Source organism: Brachyistius frenatus, unplaced genomic scaffold, assembly GCF_029030835.1.
Source record: "Brachyistius frenatus isolate BFR_SWC_R1_liver_20210118 unplaced genomic scaffold, ASM2903083v1 Contig_33, whole genome shotgun sequence".
Classification (NCBI taxonomy): Eukaryota; Metazoa; Chordata; class Actinopteri; family Embiotocidae; genus Brachyistius; species Brachyistius frenatus.
The window spans coordinates 2,256,876-2,272,375 of NW_027210632.1; the positions used below are offsets into that span (position 1 = coordinate 2,256,876).

Here is a 15,500-nt window from a genome sequence, read left to right on the forward strand (position 1 = left end):
GTGCAGGGAGACAAAGACACGGCCTCGGGATGTGTTGCTGACACCGGACCTTGTGGAAGACCCGAGCAGCATGTGAATCTTTACAGGTCCATGCTTAAGAACATCAGAGCGTATGTGTCAGTGGCTGCATGATTATGACCGTGGGCATAATGTCCGCCATGTGTGCTCGCGCTGCGGATTAATGCATATTCATTCCACCCAGCAGCAGGTGGTCTTCCCAGGCCTGATAAAGCTGGGAGGGGGGCAACAGTCCACCTTCAGCTTCTGCCTATCAAGCCCTTGTCAGCAGATTCAGGGTCACCTCTAATCCACTCTTCGGACCAATATATGCCTTTTCCGATTTCCCTGATGCCCTACTTACTAAATGTTAGTTGTCACCAAAAAGAACTTCAAGGCGATAAGACAGGACAAAACTGTTAAATAGTTCTACACAGTACTACACAGTTCCTATTTGACTTTTTTTTTTAATGTAGTTTTTAAGTGCTACTGTGGATTGGTTTGTTTTGTAATTTCCTTTTGCAACTTTGTTCTGAAAACTGCTCTGTGAATCAATATCTGTTTCTCTGTTGTCTGCTCTTCTCACGCGTCTCTATTTATTCCCCTATCTGTTCTCACCTTTCCACTTTCTCGCAGCTTTTATATCTCACCCAGATTTTCTGACGTTCACCGCCTTCTTGACTCCCGTCTGATCTTTGTTTCCCTCCATATGTTGAAGTTCTTTCCGTCGTTCAATCAAAATCGCTCCCTCTAGCGCCATTAGCTGAGCTGACTGTTCACTTCCGTAGAACCTCATTAATACCACTCTCCTGTCAGAGCCAAGAGGGAAAACACAGAGAAAGACCAGGAAAATGAAAGGGACAAGCTCAGGAGAAAATACGTGTCATATTACACATCCAATATATCTACTGAACTGAGCCGCACACTTTCGCAGAGAGTGCTTTGTCGGGGTGAACTCGGGGTGCTCGCTTTTCTAACCTTTGCACTTCGATATCTGGCTGGTTAACTGTCAGATATGCCAAGTAAAAGAGAGAATCAGAAACAGATCTACTGACAAAACTCTATAACACTACAGAATGCAAAGAGGTTGGGACTATTCATTTCCCAGCTGTCTGTATCTTTAGCAGTAATGTCTGTTCAAAGTAGGAAGGTGAGACAGTACATCTGAAAAATCTGACTTAAAATACTTCTTGAATCTTTTGTTGTTGCTTGGAATTTTTCAGTTTCTGGAAATGCTACTGGGTAAAGTAGCTGCTGCTTCCATAAGCAAAATCAGTGCCTCACTAAAAGATGAGAAAGCACATGGCACAATAAGATCATTCTAGTGAGATTTACAACATTTTTATAACAAAATGTACACGCATGTACACATACATTGACTGTCCAGTGAATCTGAGGCATTAAATTGACTGTACAAGCACTCTTGTCAGAAAAAGAAGCTTTGCCGACACCGGTGTCCATCCATCAATCGAAGCACTGCCATATCCAACCCCTGCCGCTAGCCGCTCGCAGTGCCAATTAGCCGACAGGGTTAGTACCTGGCGCAAAGTGCCAGCCACAGGCACTGCCAATTAGAGCCTAACCTCCCGCATAACCTTAATACTTGGCACGGCGTGTGGCCACCACACCCTGGGTAGGGGTGAAGGACTGCCGCCAATATGTAAAGGATGGTCGAGCCGACATCCTCCGAGATGAGACGGCGAGGGCATAACAATGAATATAGAGAGACAGAGTCAATGCCAGTGAGAAACTATCAAAAATACAGTGGTGCAGACAGAATATCTGCTTGTTTAAGCTGATATTTAATTGTGCTGTGTCCATTGAGAAAACAGACAAACATCCAGACAAACACAAAGAAGACCTCGACCTCACACACTGACATATTCTTAAAGCTGAAGTAAATTTTCCCTCAATCAACTATTAGCGTCTGCTTATTGGATCTGTGATTGCAACTTCACTTTTGGATCTGTCAATGAAAATCTAATCATGTTGGAGTGTAGTGCTGTCATGCCATTGACTTTCTTACAATGACTTCCATCCACATCCAGTCAATAATGTCTGACATATTGTGTGCCATAGATGAATGGGTAAATAAACAAACAGAGGGGCCAACATGATCAGCGGTGCCCTGCAGGATTTTCTCTTTAAGGAACCAATGGTGTTTGGTGCTGTAGAAGAAAAATAAAAGAGTAAATATCAAACTTATTTCACTTGAATAGAGCGCGTTACCTTCCGGCCAGAAAGACACTCGACAGCAAAACAAAACCCCATGAAAATGCAAAATAACGTATTCTCTTAGATGTTTGCATAAATATCCAGAAAGAGAGCAGGCATTCTACACATTCTTTATCAAAGCTTTAGTGTAGTTGCTAAAGTAGGTTTTGAAGATGAATAAATAAGTTAAAATCTCACACCAAGTGCTTTATTTTGTAAGCGATAAATAAGTAATGACTTTCTAAAGTGTTAAAAAAAAAAATGTTTATCTGCATGGGGTCTGTTTAATACTATGCCAGTGTGTGGCCCTACAAATGATCAAGATGCAACATTTTGTGCTTCACAAATGAGAGAAACACTCTAATCCAGATTCTCTGGCATGTTGGTGATTTTACATTCAGTTTTAAAGTCTAAACCCAATCTATGATCTTTCCCACAACATCCTAACCCCTTCACTGATCCATCTGCAGAGCAAAAACACGTGAAAAATCTCTCTAAACTTCATAATAATCAGACTGACTTAGACCTCTCTTAAATCCAGTATGCTGACAGGTGTTACTCGTACAGCAGCTCAGAGAACTGTAGTTAAAGATAGGATGGAATGTGTCCTTGGCGAGCTGAGCAAATACAAAATATATGTAAATCACAGTGTACCACGAGCTCTTTTTATCTGATTCAAACGTAAAAGACACGAGGACCTTTTCTCCCCTCAATCTTCCATATACTCTGTGATGTGAAGAGAAAAAATAATACATTGAGAGAAAGAAATGCTTTTTTTTTTTCTTTCTGACTGTTCTTTTTTATCTTTTTTTTTTTTTTTTTAATACCACCAACGGGCACCAATTCAAAACCCAGCAAGTCTCCTTTAATACCTGGGAAATTAAATTGTCGGTCCATTATCAGCCGGGTCCAGTCGTCTGTATCTAAAATGCAACAGTGCGCAACTGAAGTATACAAGATCCTCAAAAAAAAGAAAAAGCTGGACATTTGCTGGAGCCTGCAGTTTTTGCAAGGGATGGAAAAGGGAGGACTACCAGAGTGAACAGAAGGGGTGGCGGGGGGCTTGTTGCATTAAAAATGTTAAGCTTTACCCAAAGTCATTTTCAAGCCAGCCAAGCATCAAATGGAACACAGTTTAAGGAAAGAGTAGGTACTGATTTTCTGTGAGCTCTGACAGGATGGACATGGTGTGTGTGTGTGTGTGTGTGTGTGTGTGTGTGTGTGTGTGTGTGTGTGTGTGTGTGTGTGTGTGTGTGTGTGTGTGTGTGTGTGTGTGTGTGTGTGTCAGGAGCGAGCAAATATTTTTGGTATGCTGCATTATCCCTGGCTGTGCAAGCAGAGGTGGTGGAAAAAAAAATCATGTAACATCACATTACGGGCTGGGATGTGTATATATGTGTGTGTGTGTGTGTGTGTGTGTGTGTGTGTGTGTGTGTGTGTGTGTGTGTGTGTGTGTGTGTGTGTGTGTGTGTGTGTGTGTGTGTGTGTGTGTGTGTGTGTGTGTGTGTGTGTGTGTGTGTGTGTGTGTGAGGGAGCGACAAAAGCATGATAAACAACTACAGGGCTGATAGGTGGAACACAGCTCTCAACACAATATCTGCACATGTTGCATTCTGCTCTTTTTGGGCCTCATCAATTTTTTAAGCTGCATGTAGCTTTGAGCAAAAGTGACAAAAATGAACAAATACTGTACGTGGACTACAACGAGGCTGTACCTATAGACTGAATAGAAAAATGGACGCAGCCTGCCGGTCTGAAAAGTGAAACTAATGCGCAGGTGCTTTAAAGAGTAATACCACCAAAAGCTACTTGGGGCTGGTTTAAAAAAAACCCTGGAGCCAAAAGACCCCCATTCCAAAGGCGTCAACTTTTCTCATGAAATACAAATTCAATGCATTTTCTTCACAAGTCATTATGGTGTCATTTGCTTAATTAACTCCTTCTAACCAGCGTTCTGGCGGTCCTTCTGAAATCAATTCCATAATTAATTAGATATTAGACCTCAAAGAGAGCATATTTTTGGGGGGCATGCCTGGATTCACTGACAAGCCTGGAGTGCCGTTTGGTTGCCGGTATGGTTGGGGTGTGTGTCTCTGTATGTGCGAGTGCGAGTGTGTGTGTGTGTGTGTGTGTGTGTGTGTGTGTGTGTGTGTGTGTGTGTGTGTGTGTGTGTGTGTGTGTGTGTGTGTGCTCCTCAGCTCATCCAAATATGCTTAAACATGATATGAAAGACAAAAACCTGTACTTCTATGTTAATTAGTAAAATGATCAGAAATTTGCAGGTGATTCAGTAAACCCAGGGGTTTTGTTTTTTTGGTACACCTTGCTAGAGCTAAAACAGTCAAACATTAAATCCTTTATGAAGGCAATTGAAGTTATTTTTTAAACTTTCTGATGGCTGCAGTTTGTAAAAAAAAGTTCAACTGTATTCCTATGCAGTTAAACAGCACCCCATTTACATCAAGGACGGTGGGCTAAACAATGATACTGTCTAATTGGCATATACATGCATAGTAGTTGCCTTCAATGAGAGTGTTAGCTTAACAAAAGTAAACATTAGATTTGGTTGTTTTGAACCAGTTGCCAACAGCAGACAAAACCATCGCCGCACCCAAAGTGTTTGGAGCAAAGAAAAGATTGATGACTCTGGGTTTGATTGAAAAGTCTGCCTCAGGGTTAAAGCCTGTGTCTGGGTGAAACACTATGGCCGGTGATTGATTGACCACTGGACCAGTTTGGCTCCACAGGGAGCGGAGTTGTTGAAAATCCAAAGAGGGGACGGCGGAGGTCTACGATTTCATTAAAACACACGTGTGAACTGACAGATGGACGTACACTGTGAATAAGAGAGTTATGACTCATTCATGCCCTGTGCAAGTATATCTCCATCAGAAACCCCTGATTTGTCAGCACCTGAAGACAAGATGTTATCTAAATTTAGCTCATTCATATCCTGGTCTGTTCTGCTTAGTCGTCAGCTGGTATCTAATAAAAAGAATCACGTACTTATGTTGCTTTGTAATCAAACAGTAATTGACCGGTTATCTAACTCGGGGTTCACAACGAGGCCATCTTGAACGCACGGAGCTACCAATCACAGTTCTCCCACACCCGGCTAAGATGATGAAGCTTTTTTTTTTTTTTTCCTCTGCTGCTCTGGACAAGCAGCCAAGAGAATAAAGAGTGAAACAAAAAATGACACTTTACAAAAACTAAGGCTCATTCACATGTCAATCTTTCAATAAAAATTACGTCGGCTTATATCCCTCCAATAGCTTGTGGTATTTTCATTTTTTTGTACTTTTTAATGTGACATACTGTGGTATAATGAGATGCAGAAATCTCATATTTACTGCCGCGCTTTTAACGAACGTCAACCCCACGTGTATGCCAGTGTCCCTCTTTCCTTCACCGTGGTTCCCCCCGAGTGGCAGAACATGTGTGCTCGCCGACACTGAACATGCCCCCCCCCACCCTCCCAGACAACAGAACCCCAGAAACCCAACATCAGTGGCGATGACAACACACACACACAGCCCTGCCCACACTACTGTGAAGTTTCAATTACCGGTAGACTTGCTGGCTGGCTGCTGCCAGTCAGCCTGATGGGGGGAAAGCAATGACTGGTGGTGGAAAAGTCTGAGAGACAGGCATTCCCACCAGGGTGGTACACACTCTGTTCAGGGCTGCGGCTGCACGTGTGATTTATCAGGAAACGTACATGGATGAGATGACATGTTTGGATACTGGCTTGGTGCATAACGTGGATGTAGAGAACTAGTTTGCTTTGACATGCCCGTGGTTTAACGAGCAGGTAAAAAGGAGGGCAACCCCTTCATATTTGTTTCTGGTGATTATAAAAAAAAAATTTTTAAAAAGAGGGGATTCACAGGGAAACTAAACTTAAATACAAGACGTGAAATGAGCATGAAACAGTGCACATTGTGCGTGACAAATGTTTATATTCCTCTCATCCTTTGTAAAAACAAAAATAATCATAAACTGGTGGCTTCACATGGATTTGTTTAGTTTTCTACATAATTTGATATCTCTTAACCATAAATCAGAAATGGAATACGCTAAAATTCAGAATCAGAACCAAAACCAGCAGAATCTAAATCAATAAACACTAAATGATGCTCGGCCTCAGTCTGACCCAATGTCCTCAGGGAAAATCTCTAGAATGGGTGTCACTGTAATTGGTGCCGCTGTGGTTGTGGAGGTTATGGCCATTATAGGTGAGCGTGGGGAGACATTTACTGCACATGGCGTTGCCCTCATTGTGTGTGAAGTAGAGGAGGGACTGCATGGGGGTCCTGCTGCTCACCGTGACCTGTATCTTAATGAGGGGCACTAAATCAATACCGGGCTGGACAAAGAACACAAGAGCTACAGCTGCCACAAACAAAGGTTTGTTTTTTATTTTTGGGTGGCAATGAACATGAGAGCAGGGTTCAGGTCAACTCGCATTCAGTTAAAACAATTTAAAGTGAAATGAAATTGCAGGTGCAATAACGCCGCATCCAAATTCTGACTTCACATTTAACCTTTTTTTTTTTAGGTATATATATAAACTGTATTTATTTATATACACAGACTACATTTTTACAAGAAAATAATTTCCAGTCTTTTGATTTCTTGCCACAGCCTTTCTCTGTTTCTCCAATTCTTTTTTGCAGTTGATGTTAAATTTTAAGATATCAATAAACCCTTCCAGCTCACATCCCCGTGTCTCCTGTCATGTTTGATCCTTCATTCTTCTGTTCAGATTAAACCAACAAAGAAAAGAAAAGTCCTCCACAGTGTCACAGACAGAGAGATTGATTGATGCAACGTTTACCCATGTAGTCAATACTCTCCCCAACTTTCTTCACTTTCCACACTATAGAAAAAAAACAGTCATTTCTCCTGACACTAAAACTGCCGGTGGGCCAAGATAAATCCATCAGTTTTCAAAACACACTCACTTGTTTCAGTTATCGCAAATAAAAAATAAAAAAAGTGAATAACGTGTACCACTCACTACACTGTCAACACTACACTGTTGTGGAGCTACACTTTTATTTTTTAGCTACACAGCTAAATTAAGATAAACACATTAAAGCATGTGCATGCCATCTGACTCTCATTACAAGCTGTATCAAAATGATTGGCGTGTTCAGCACTAGAATGTAATCGGAACACTTTCTGTGCGGTGAGATTCAATCAACAAGTTAAATAATGTATAAAAGCAGGAAAGAAGGAAATCAGTGTGATTTAATCTGTTAATTAGTCAAGGGGAACATATGAGTTCAGCCTATGAGATGATTTATGAGGTGTGAACAGGTTTACGGGAAACAGCACTGAACAAATCACTGAAAGCTCTATCAGCCACCAGATTATGAGCTCAGTACAGCAGGCCATAACTTCTCCCTGGAGCTCTTACTCGATCAACTTATTGACTTTGCCCGGCAATCAGAACCAGTTTCGCCTTCCAATTACTGATGCTTATGTGTTTTACGACCAAGTAAATTTAATTTGCTGGGTACCTTGTGCAGATGTGGGTTTGAACCTGATGAGAGGGATAGTTAAAAAAAAAAATCAACTCAGGTGAAAATGAGCAATAAAATTATAGGCCTATATATTCATATGCTCATATTTCAAGATGAATATCTTAGCAGCTGGCCTTTTTTTCATGTCTTTGAGTAAAAAGAGACAGGCAGGAGGTGGACACACACACACACACACACACACACACACACACACACACACACACACACACACACACACACACACACAAAAGACAAACATGTTTTATAGTTCATGAAAGATGAGTTCACTGTGGGTAGCAGACAATCCTGGAGTTTGACAAACACTGAGTGAAATGACAATGGCTGGGAGACATCTCAGGCAAGAGGCTGTCTTTTAAAACACAAAAGTCCATTTCCAGTTGAAAAGAACATTGGCTGCGTGGAAGCGTCTTGACTTGACAATTACATGAGTGGTGCGAACGGCGCTGTGCCTCCACTGATAACCCGTCGGATTCTATTAAAACTCCGGCACTCCAAAGGAACGCTCAAATGGAAGAAATTATCACACAGACACACATACATAATTCTAAAGGAGGAAAAACCCTCTGACGATGATTCTTTAGCTTTAAAGAGTCAAAGTCGAGGGAGAAAAGAAACTATCAACTGGATTCATGAGGAAAATATAAGTTTCAGACAAAGAATGAAACAAAGACCGTATACGATTGTGTGCACGTACTCTGTCTGTTCCTGAATGTAAAGTCACTGCAGCGGTTTCCAGCTGTAGTTTCAAAGGCTGCTCATGGCCCAAGGTTAGCCTTGGGGCTACAAGCGATAGCTTTATAGGAGGAAAAGTTCTCTTAACAGGGAATTTGTACTTCAGGGAGATGCAGTCAATGATATGCACAAGGACTCTTCTTGGTGACACTTCAGTGAGACAAACCACCCACTATGCTGCTTCTCATAACGTATAGAAAGCAGGTGTGACCTAATTTGTCCCGTCTCCCTCTTCATGAAAAACAACTGAAATGAAATTACAGAAAACTTCTGACTGAAACACTTTTCTTCACAGATGCTGAAAGGAAAAAACCCATCACATCATATCTCTCTCTCTCTCTCTCTCTCCTTTTCTCCCTCTCCCCTCCCCCCTCTCCTTCCCTCCTTGCCTTTGTTTTTTGCCTTCGATCTGAGCACCGTTCCAAATGAGGAATCCCTCATATACACTTGTCCTGCAGCGAGGAATCACGTCAACGCTCCTCTCCTTCTCCCTCTCTTTCAACAAAATGATTCATTTTTCTATTATGGCGATGAGCGTGTGAAATGAGCTATATAATCAATAGCATAGGTTTGTAAACAGCAGCCAGACTCCGGGGAAAATGTGTTTTATTTTTGAAAACAATACACTGCCTGTGTGTGTGCGCGCGCGCGCTAAGAAATGCTCATCTGACAATGTTTACAAGGGCAATTTACAGGAAACAAAGGCACAGGCTGCCCATAGAAGGTATATTTCATCACAACAGCAGAATGAACAGGCAGGGATTTAAAAGAGGACAACAATATCTACAGCATAGAGATGTTTACTTACTGTTTGAGACTGTAGGATGTTAAAAGTGAACTGAAGTTGTCCTGTGAGTTTGTACGATGTGAATTAGTGCTTCTCAAATTGTGGTTCGTGACCTAAAAGTGTTTCACGGAGCAATTTTGAGTGATTCGTGGATGTGAGTGTGAGAAAAAAAAAAAAAGGTAAGGAAAAAAACAATATTCCAACTTTTATTTGGAATTTTTCAGAACTTCTACTGCCGAGCTTTTACTTTGGACATATGTTTTCTGTGACACAGCCGCCATGCCGTAGCCATAGCTGCCAGCATTGTCATTACAGTACCGACCAAAACTTACGTTGTCACAAACAGATTTTAAGTCTGTGTCTAATTTAATATAAGTCTGCCTTTTTATTTATTCTGTCATTTCATATTTCAAACAGTTAAATCTACAATCTTGGAGCTGGAAAACCATCACCAGTTTTAACCTGTTTGAAAAGCATATATGCCTGTAATTCAGGATAAATTTGTCTCTGTATTTCATTGGGTACGCCCTGGTGGCACTTCTGTTGCACATGACACGTACAAAAGAATATGTTCATATGATTAAAATGTCTGTTTGATACTGTGGTGCAGATTTTCATCCATCTGGTGAACTTACTTATCCTTTAGAAGGTCACATGCTGCTGTAAGCTGCTGACTTTGGGAGAGAGGCAGGATACAACCTGGAAAGGCAACCAGCCAATCACAGGGCTCACACACAGACAGCAACCATTCACACTCATTCATACCTGCCTAAAAGCCAATTCTTCTAACCTGCATGTGTTTTGACTGTGAGAAGTAATCCCAGGGCATGTACAGGAAATCAAAATTCACAGTAATTGCTGTATATCCACTCAGTTTTGTGGGGAGACTTACATATAGCTGAGCACGGATCCTCTCGTCCTCAGTGGTGATCCTCTCTCTTATAACAGCCTGCTGGAGGCTCTCTTGGGCCATGGCCCGCTCCACAGACAGGATCTTGGACACTTCATCCTGGACTTGGGACTGGGCTTCAGCCTGAGCCTGCGCTGATGCCCGGGCCTTCTCCGCCTCTAGCCTGTGCAGCATCAGTAACAACAAATACAACATTTTACATGTCTGACATGGTTCCTCGAGCTTGTAAACCATTCAAACATAATAGAGCAGAGGTATGATTTGTAAAGCAACATAACCTATTACATTGTAAGATTGCACTCAGCATATACCGCCATCATAATGCACCTTAGAGTACAGGAGTATGATATGTCATGGTCACCATTCTTTCCCCTACTTGACGACTCAAATTTTAAATCTACGGAGAAGTGCCGGCCACAGTATGTTGCATTTTCCTCAGCACAGTACACCAACTCGTTTAGACAACGCATCTGTATTTATGGACTTCTCGGCCCTGTTTTGTTTATTAATTTCAAACCAAAATTAGCCTAATCTGAAAGTAAAAACCTGTTGCACAACCTTTAGAACCTCGAAATATCTAGAATTACATAAACACATTAATATAAAATTATAAAATTAATTAAATGACCAATATTAATGAAACGGCCAATATACTTGTATATAGATTTCCATTTTGATGTCACATTCATCCATGTGCATGTCCTTGCTATTCCAAGAGGGGACCACATTGCAGTCAATCAACATTGAAAAAAAGAGTAAAACTTTAGACCCAAGTGGGTCAAAAAGCAGCTGTATTACAGTCGGATGACACCTGTCAGACAGTGTATATCAATTTCTAATAGTTAAACTGACTATCAATATGTAACAAAATGTGTTTGCCAAAATTAAGAATCATCAATCCTGTGAAGCAGTGATGTAGACAGAGTTGGTAAGCTCTCTGCAGACACAGGAACACCATTTGAACCTTATCACTGGGTTCTCATAGTTGCCTGGCAACGCACTCCCTACTCTGTGACAGTGTGCTTGATTGAATAAGGAGGAACATCCCTGAAACCCTGAAAGTCTTCCTCTGCGAGGAATCAAACAGTCATGGCAAAGGTAAAATAAACCCAGAACAGACAGAGCGGGTGCCAGAATGAATTATGACAGACTGAATGAAAGATCTTAATAAATGTTTGCCTGAGAAGGATCCAAAAGGAGCCCTGAAAGACAACCTGGACGAGGAGGAGGATGCTTGAGAGTGTTTGGGAATGTTAACTGTCTGCATGATGCATTTCCCAGAAAGGAAAGTACTTCTGTACGAAATTCCCTCACATTCAAATTAACCATCTGTGCACCTCAGAAGAAGTCTACCTCATCAGTTATTGTACGATGCCTGTAATGACATTTGTTTTTAAATGGGGATCACAATAACACATTTTTCTTTTGTTTCCATCACTTCTCATGTATTCATGAAGACAAATGTTAAATGGCTTATTTACAGCCTCATCAGGTTCGTGCATTGCTCATTATGATGATTTAAATGTACCACCCCGCATGCCAAGTGTACAGTTACAGGCACGGGGGTGCTGTGTGTGGCTTTCTCTACTCTGGCTCTGTTTTTTTCTTGGTATTACATGCACCTGCTGAGCTGTCAAAGTGAGCTAACTTCCATCTTTTATTCTATTTCAAAAATCTCATTTATCCCTTCACTCACCTGCGACTATACCCAAATTCCAACAGTGATGAATTGCGATGGACAGACTGGCTTAACTGATTACCGTCCCGTACCTTTGGCTTTGAGCAGACGACAGGTAGGCCTAATACAAATATGTCTGATGTGTTAAAGCTGCTGTTTGCCCTGCAACGCCACTAAATGTCAGAGAGCAGGGGAGAGCGAAACTAGACGAGGAGAGAGAGAGAGAGAGAGAGAGAGAGAGAGAGAGAGAGAGAGAGAGAGAGAGAGAGAGAGAGAAAGGAGTGAGGGTGAGCGGTGGCGACGTGACATGCTTGGCCCTGAGGAAGTGAAGCAAAGAGGGAGTGAGGCAGAGAGTGGGAGAAAAGAGATGGAGGGGGACGGAGAGAGACCAGCCATGTCCAGTCTCACAGTCCACTGGGCTGCACACGTCAGCACACTCCATCCATCATCAGGCTCCGACTCGCGCGTGCACACAGACACACGGGGAGCCTCTTAATGGCCTTTTACATTCACCATTTCCCCCACGATCCACGCCTCCCTGCCTGCACTGCTAATGCACCGAAGCTACCTTTGCTCAAGACGCTTTGGCTAGTGCTGAAACTATGAAATAATTGTGTGTGTGTGTGTGTGTGGGAGGAGGGGAGGGAAGGAGGGAGGGGGCAGTGTTCAGTGAGATTCCTTTGCTTTTAGAGAGGGATTTTGACAGTATCATGGGGGGGCTAGAAAAAGCAGCAAATCCAACCTGTTTGACAGGACGCGTCGTTTTTGAACAAACCACCAGTTTGCATTCATCTAAACTATCAGAAGAAAATCTCAAAGAAATAAAAGTTTGATCAGATAAAAAAACGGATCTGGCAGAATACAAATCAAAAATAATGTAACGATGACGCTTTGTTCCTAAAACCACTCAATTCATGTGTTGAAAGTAGGCAGAAGTTTTAAGGTCTACCTGCAATCTCTACCTGCAGCGTGTCTTGATGACACGCTGCAGCTGACGGAGCGCATGAGACGAAGTACGAAGGCTGTGAAGTCCTTGTAAGGAGGCTAGAGGAGAGGCAAAAGGCGTAAGTTATGGACCATCACGCACATGGCCAGGGTTTGACCGTCGCTGGACAAGACAACGTGAATGGGTATTTTTCCATTTTGTCTGTTCGTTCGCACGTTGTTTTTCCCTGATAAGGTGGGGTTTTTTTTCCCTCTCATCCTAACCACGTGCTTTTCCTCATGTTTTCGTTGTCCTAAAATCACATGGTTTTTAACACTTCACTGAGATAAAGCCGTGACTCTGACACGCTGCCCTCTAGTGGACTGGAGGGGGTGTTAAACACTTTGCTGTGACACTGGGGCAGATGTGCAGATGCTTTTCTTGTTTACGAGTCTTGCATTCACAACAGAAAACCAATGTTGTGGTGAAGCAATGGCATTTGGCCAAATTGAGAAACAGAAAAGTATCCAAACGCTATGCTTTTTGTTGAAAAATCTTAAGAGTATTTTTGTTTTTAAATTTTGTTTTATTTTATATTATTTTGAGCAATACATATCTGCATTGAGGAACCCCAAAACGGTCAAATATCTGGTGACCAAAAACTACAACTTGGACAAGAAAAAGAAAGGTGGCCAAGAAAATAGACAGCCTTGCAAAAAAAAAAAAAAAAAAAAAAAGGTATTTTCTACTGACTTCCTCACAAGTGCTAACCCAAGCAAAGACTGCTATCACTAGCTGGATGCTATCTGTCTGCTTCACCTCTATCCCTTTCCAGTCATTATTGCCCTGTCTCTGGGATATTGGACGCATTTTTCATTCGACTGTAGAAGATTGGCACTGGGGGGGAGACGGGGCTTTGAGGTGGGGAATGGTTGAGTCAGACAGAGAGAGGGGGGGGGAATAGTACCTATGCAGGGGAGAGGAAAAATATCATCTTCTTCGCGAGATAAGTGGAAGATGTTTGGCCTTGTATTGGGTAGAAAGAGGATGATTTTGACCAAGTAGCTGGCGTTTTGATCATTTACTGGATCAAGCCTTCGAAACGGAAAGATGGAAAGCCATAAAGTGACTGTAGTCAAGGCTGGCTTTGTGTACACGCTTTCCAATAACAAAGGTAAACGCAGACAGGGTCAAAAATGATGAGCAAAAGTAAATACTCCAAAAGCCAAATCCATTTAGCCATTATCTTCTAGTAATCCAAAGGTAAACATTATTACCTTTGCACAAATATATACCCCCCCCCCCCCCAAAACAAAAGAAAAAAAAGAAAATGTTTTAATTCATGCCTCCGAACTTTTCCCTCGCTAACTCACCACCAGTGGTCATCTGTCTCTCCTCAGCTCCTCACCCGTTAATGCTTCCTGTTGTCTACCTGTCATCTGCACAAGACGTATCTCACTACAGCATTGCAGGATGGATTCTGGCAGACCTACATAAGGATGCAAGCTCCAACCAAATGTCTTGAAACAAAAGCATTTAAAGGCCCAATGCAATATTGATGTAAGGAATAATGTTGCAGAATACTGGCAATGAATATTTTATGGAGCTGTGCACTCTCCCTGACACACATGCGCTCCCATATAAAAAAACACACACACACACACACACACACACACACACACACACACCGCCCCTGACTATAGGTGCTATGAAACGAGGTGAAAGAGTTTAATTTAAACAGAGGGCAAACAAAACAAAGAGCAATCCAGTGGGAAACTGAATTTCAAAGAAACCCCAAAAAGCATAAAAAGCATAAAAGTCTGGTTGTTGTTTTTTTTACTCATCCTTTATCAGCAACTATGAAGGGATAATCGCAATAGTCTTCGAGCGACAATCAAGTGGCGTTCTGTCAAAAAAGGATAAAACTCAAGTGTGGCTGCTAGGGGTGCTTGGTAGATGTGATGGGCATTTCCAGGTTGGTAGGTAGGTGCAAGGGTATCCCAAGCAGTGGGACAGTTATTGACGGTAGTTGATAAAGGATTTTTTTTTTTATGGTTAGCATGATTTAGGTGGTTTCTAGTTTGATCTGGTTGTTTAACTGGGCACGGAGAAATGTTGTTAGCTGTTCAGAGAATTTCAAAGCGGTTTCTCATGTTTTTCACACAATCGGCAGTACGTGGTTACTATAAGGTTTATCAGATTGTTGGTTGGCCATTAATGGGGGGGGTTGCTAGCCGGTTGCTATGATATTCTCCATTAATTTCCAGGTGAACATTCGGGTTTTTGGGATGGTTGGAGTCAGAGTAGCTGCTACATCGCTGGTTGATTGTTTGAGTGCATAAGGGTTTTTTTTGCATGAGGATTCTTTAAATATACTTTGTATTTTGTTTTTTATGCATGTAAAGTCCTTTGTAAACTCATATTTAAAGTTCTAAATAAAGAATATTATGATGACCGTTGTGGCTTCAGATACATTTTGAAGGATGAACAACTCCTCAGACACAATTCTGGTTAAATCAGGAACTTTTTATTTTTTCAATAACATTTGTAACCCTTTTAAAATGAGCTGGTGTGTGTGTGTGTGTGTGTGTGTGTGTGTGTGTGTGTGTGTGTGTGTGTGTGTGTGTGTGTGTGTGTGTGTGTGTGTGTGTGTGTGTGTGTGTGTGTGTGTGTGTGTGTGTGTGTGTGTGTGTGTGTGTGTCAGA

General features: G+C 41.8%; 1 protein-coding gene across 3 annotated transcripts in view; it reads right to left on the reverse strand.

Moving 5' to 3' along the window:
* chchd3a (coiled-coil-helix-coiled-coil-helix domain containing 3a) overlaps positions 1-15,500 on the reverse strand; it is a 68,893-nt gene that overhangs the window by 39,044 nt on the left and 14,349 nt on the right. For all 3 annotated transcript variants that reach the window (XM_069700341.1, XM_069700340.1, XM_069700339.1), the window contains one exon: positions 10,175-10,355. In XM_069700341.1, coding sequence (XP_069556442.1) covers positions 10,175-10,355 — 181 coding nt within the window. The remainder of the gene's footprint in view (positions 1-10,174; positions 10,356-15,500) is intronic.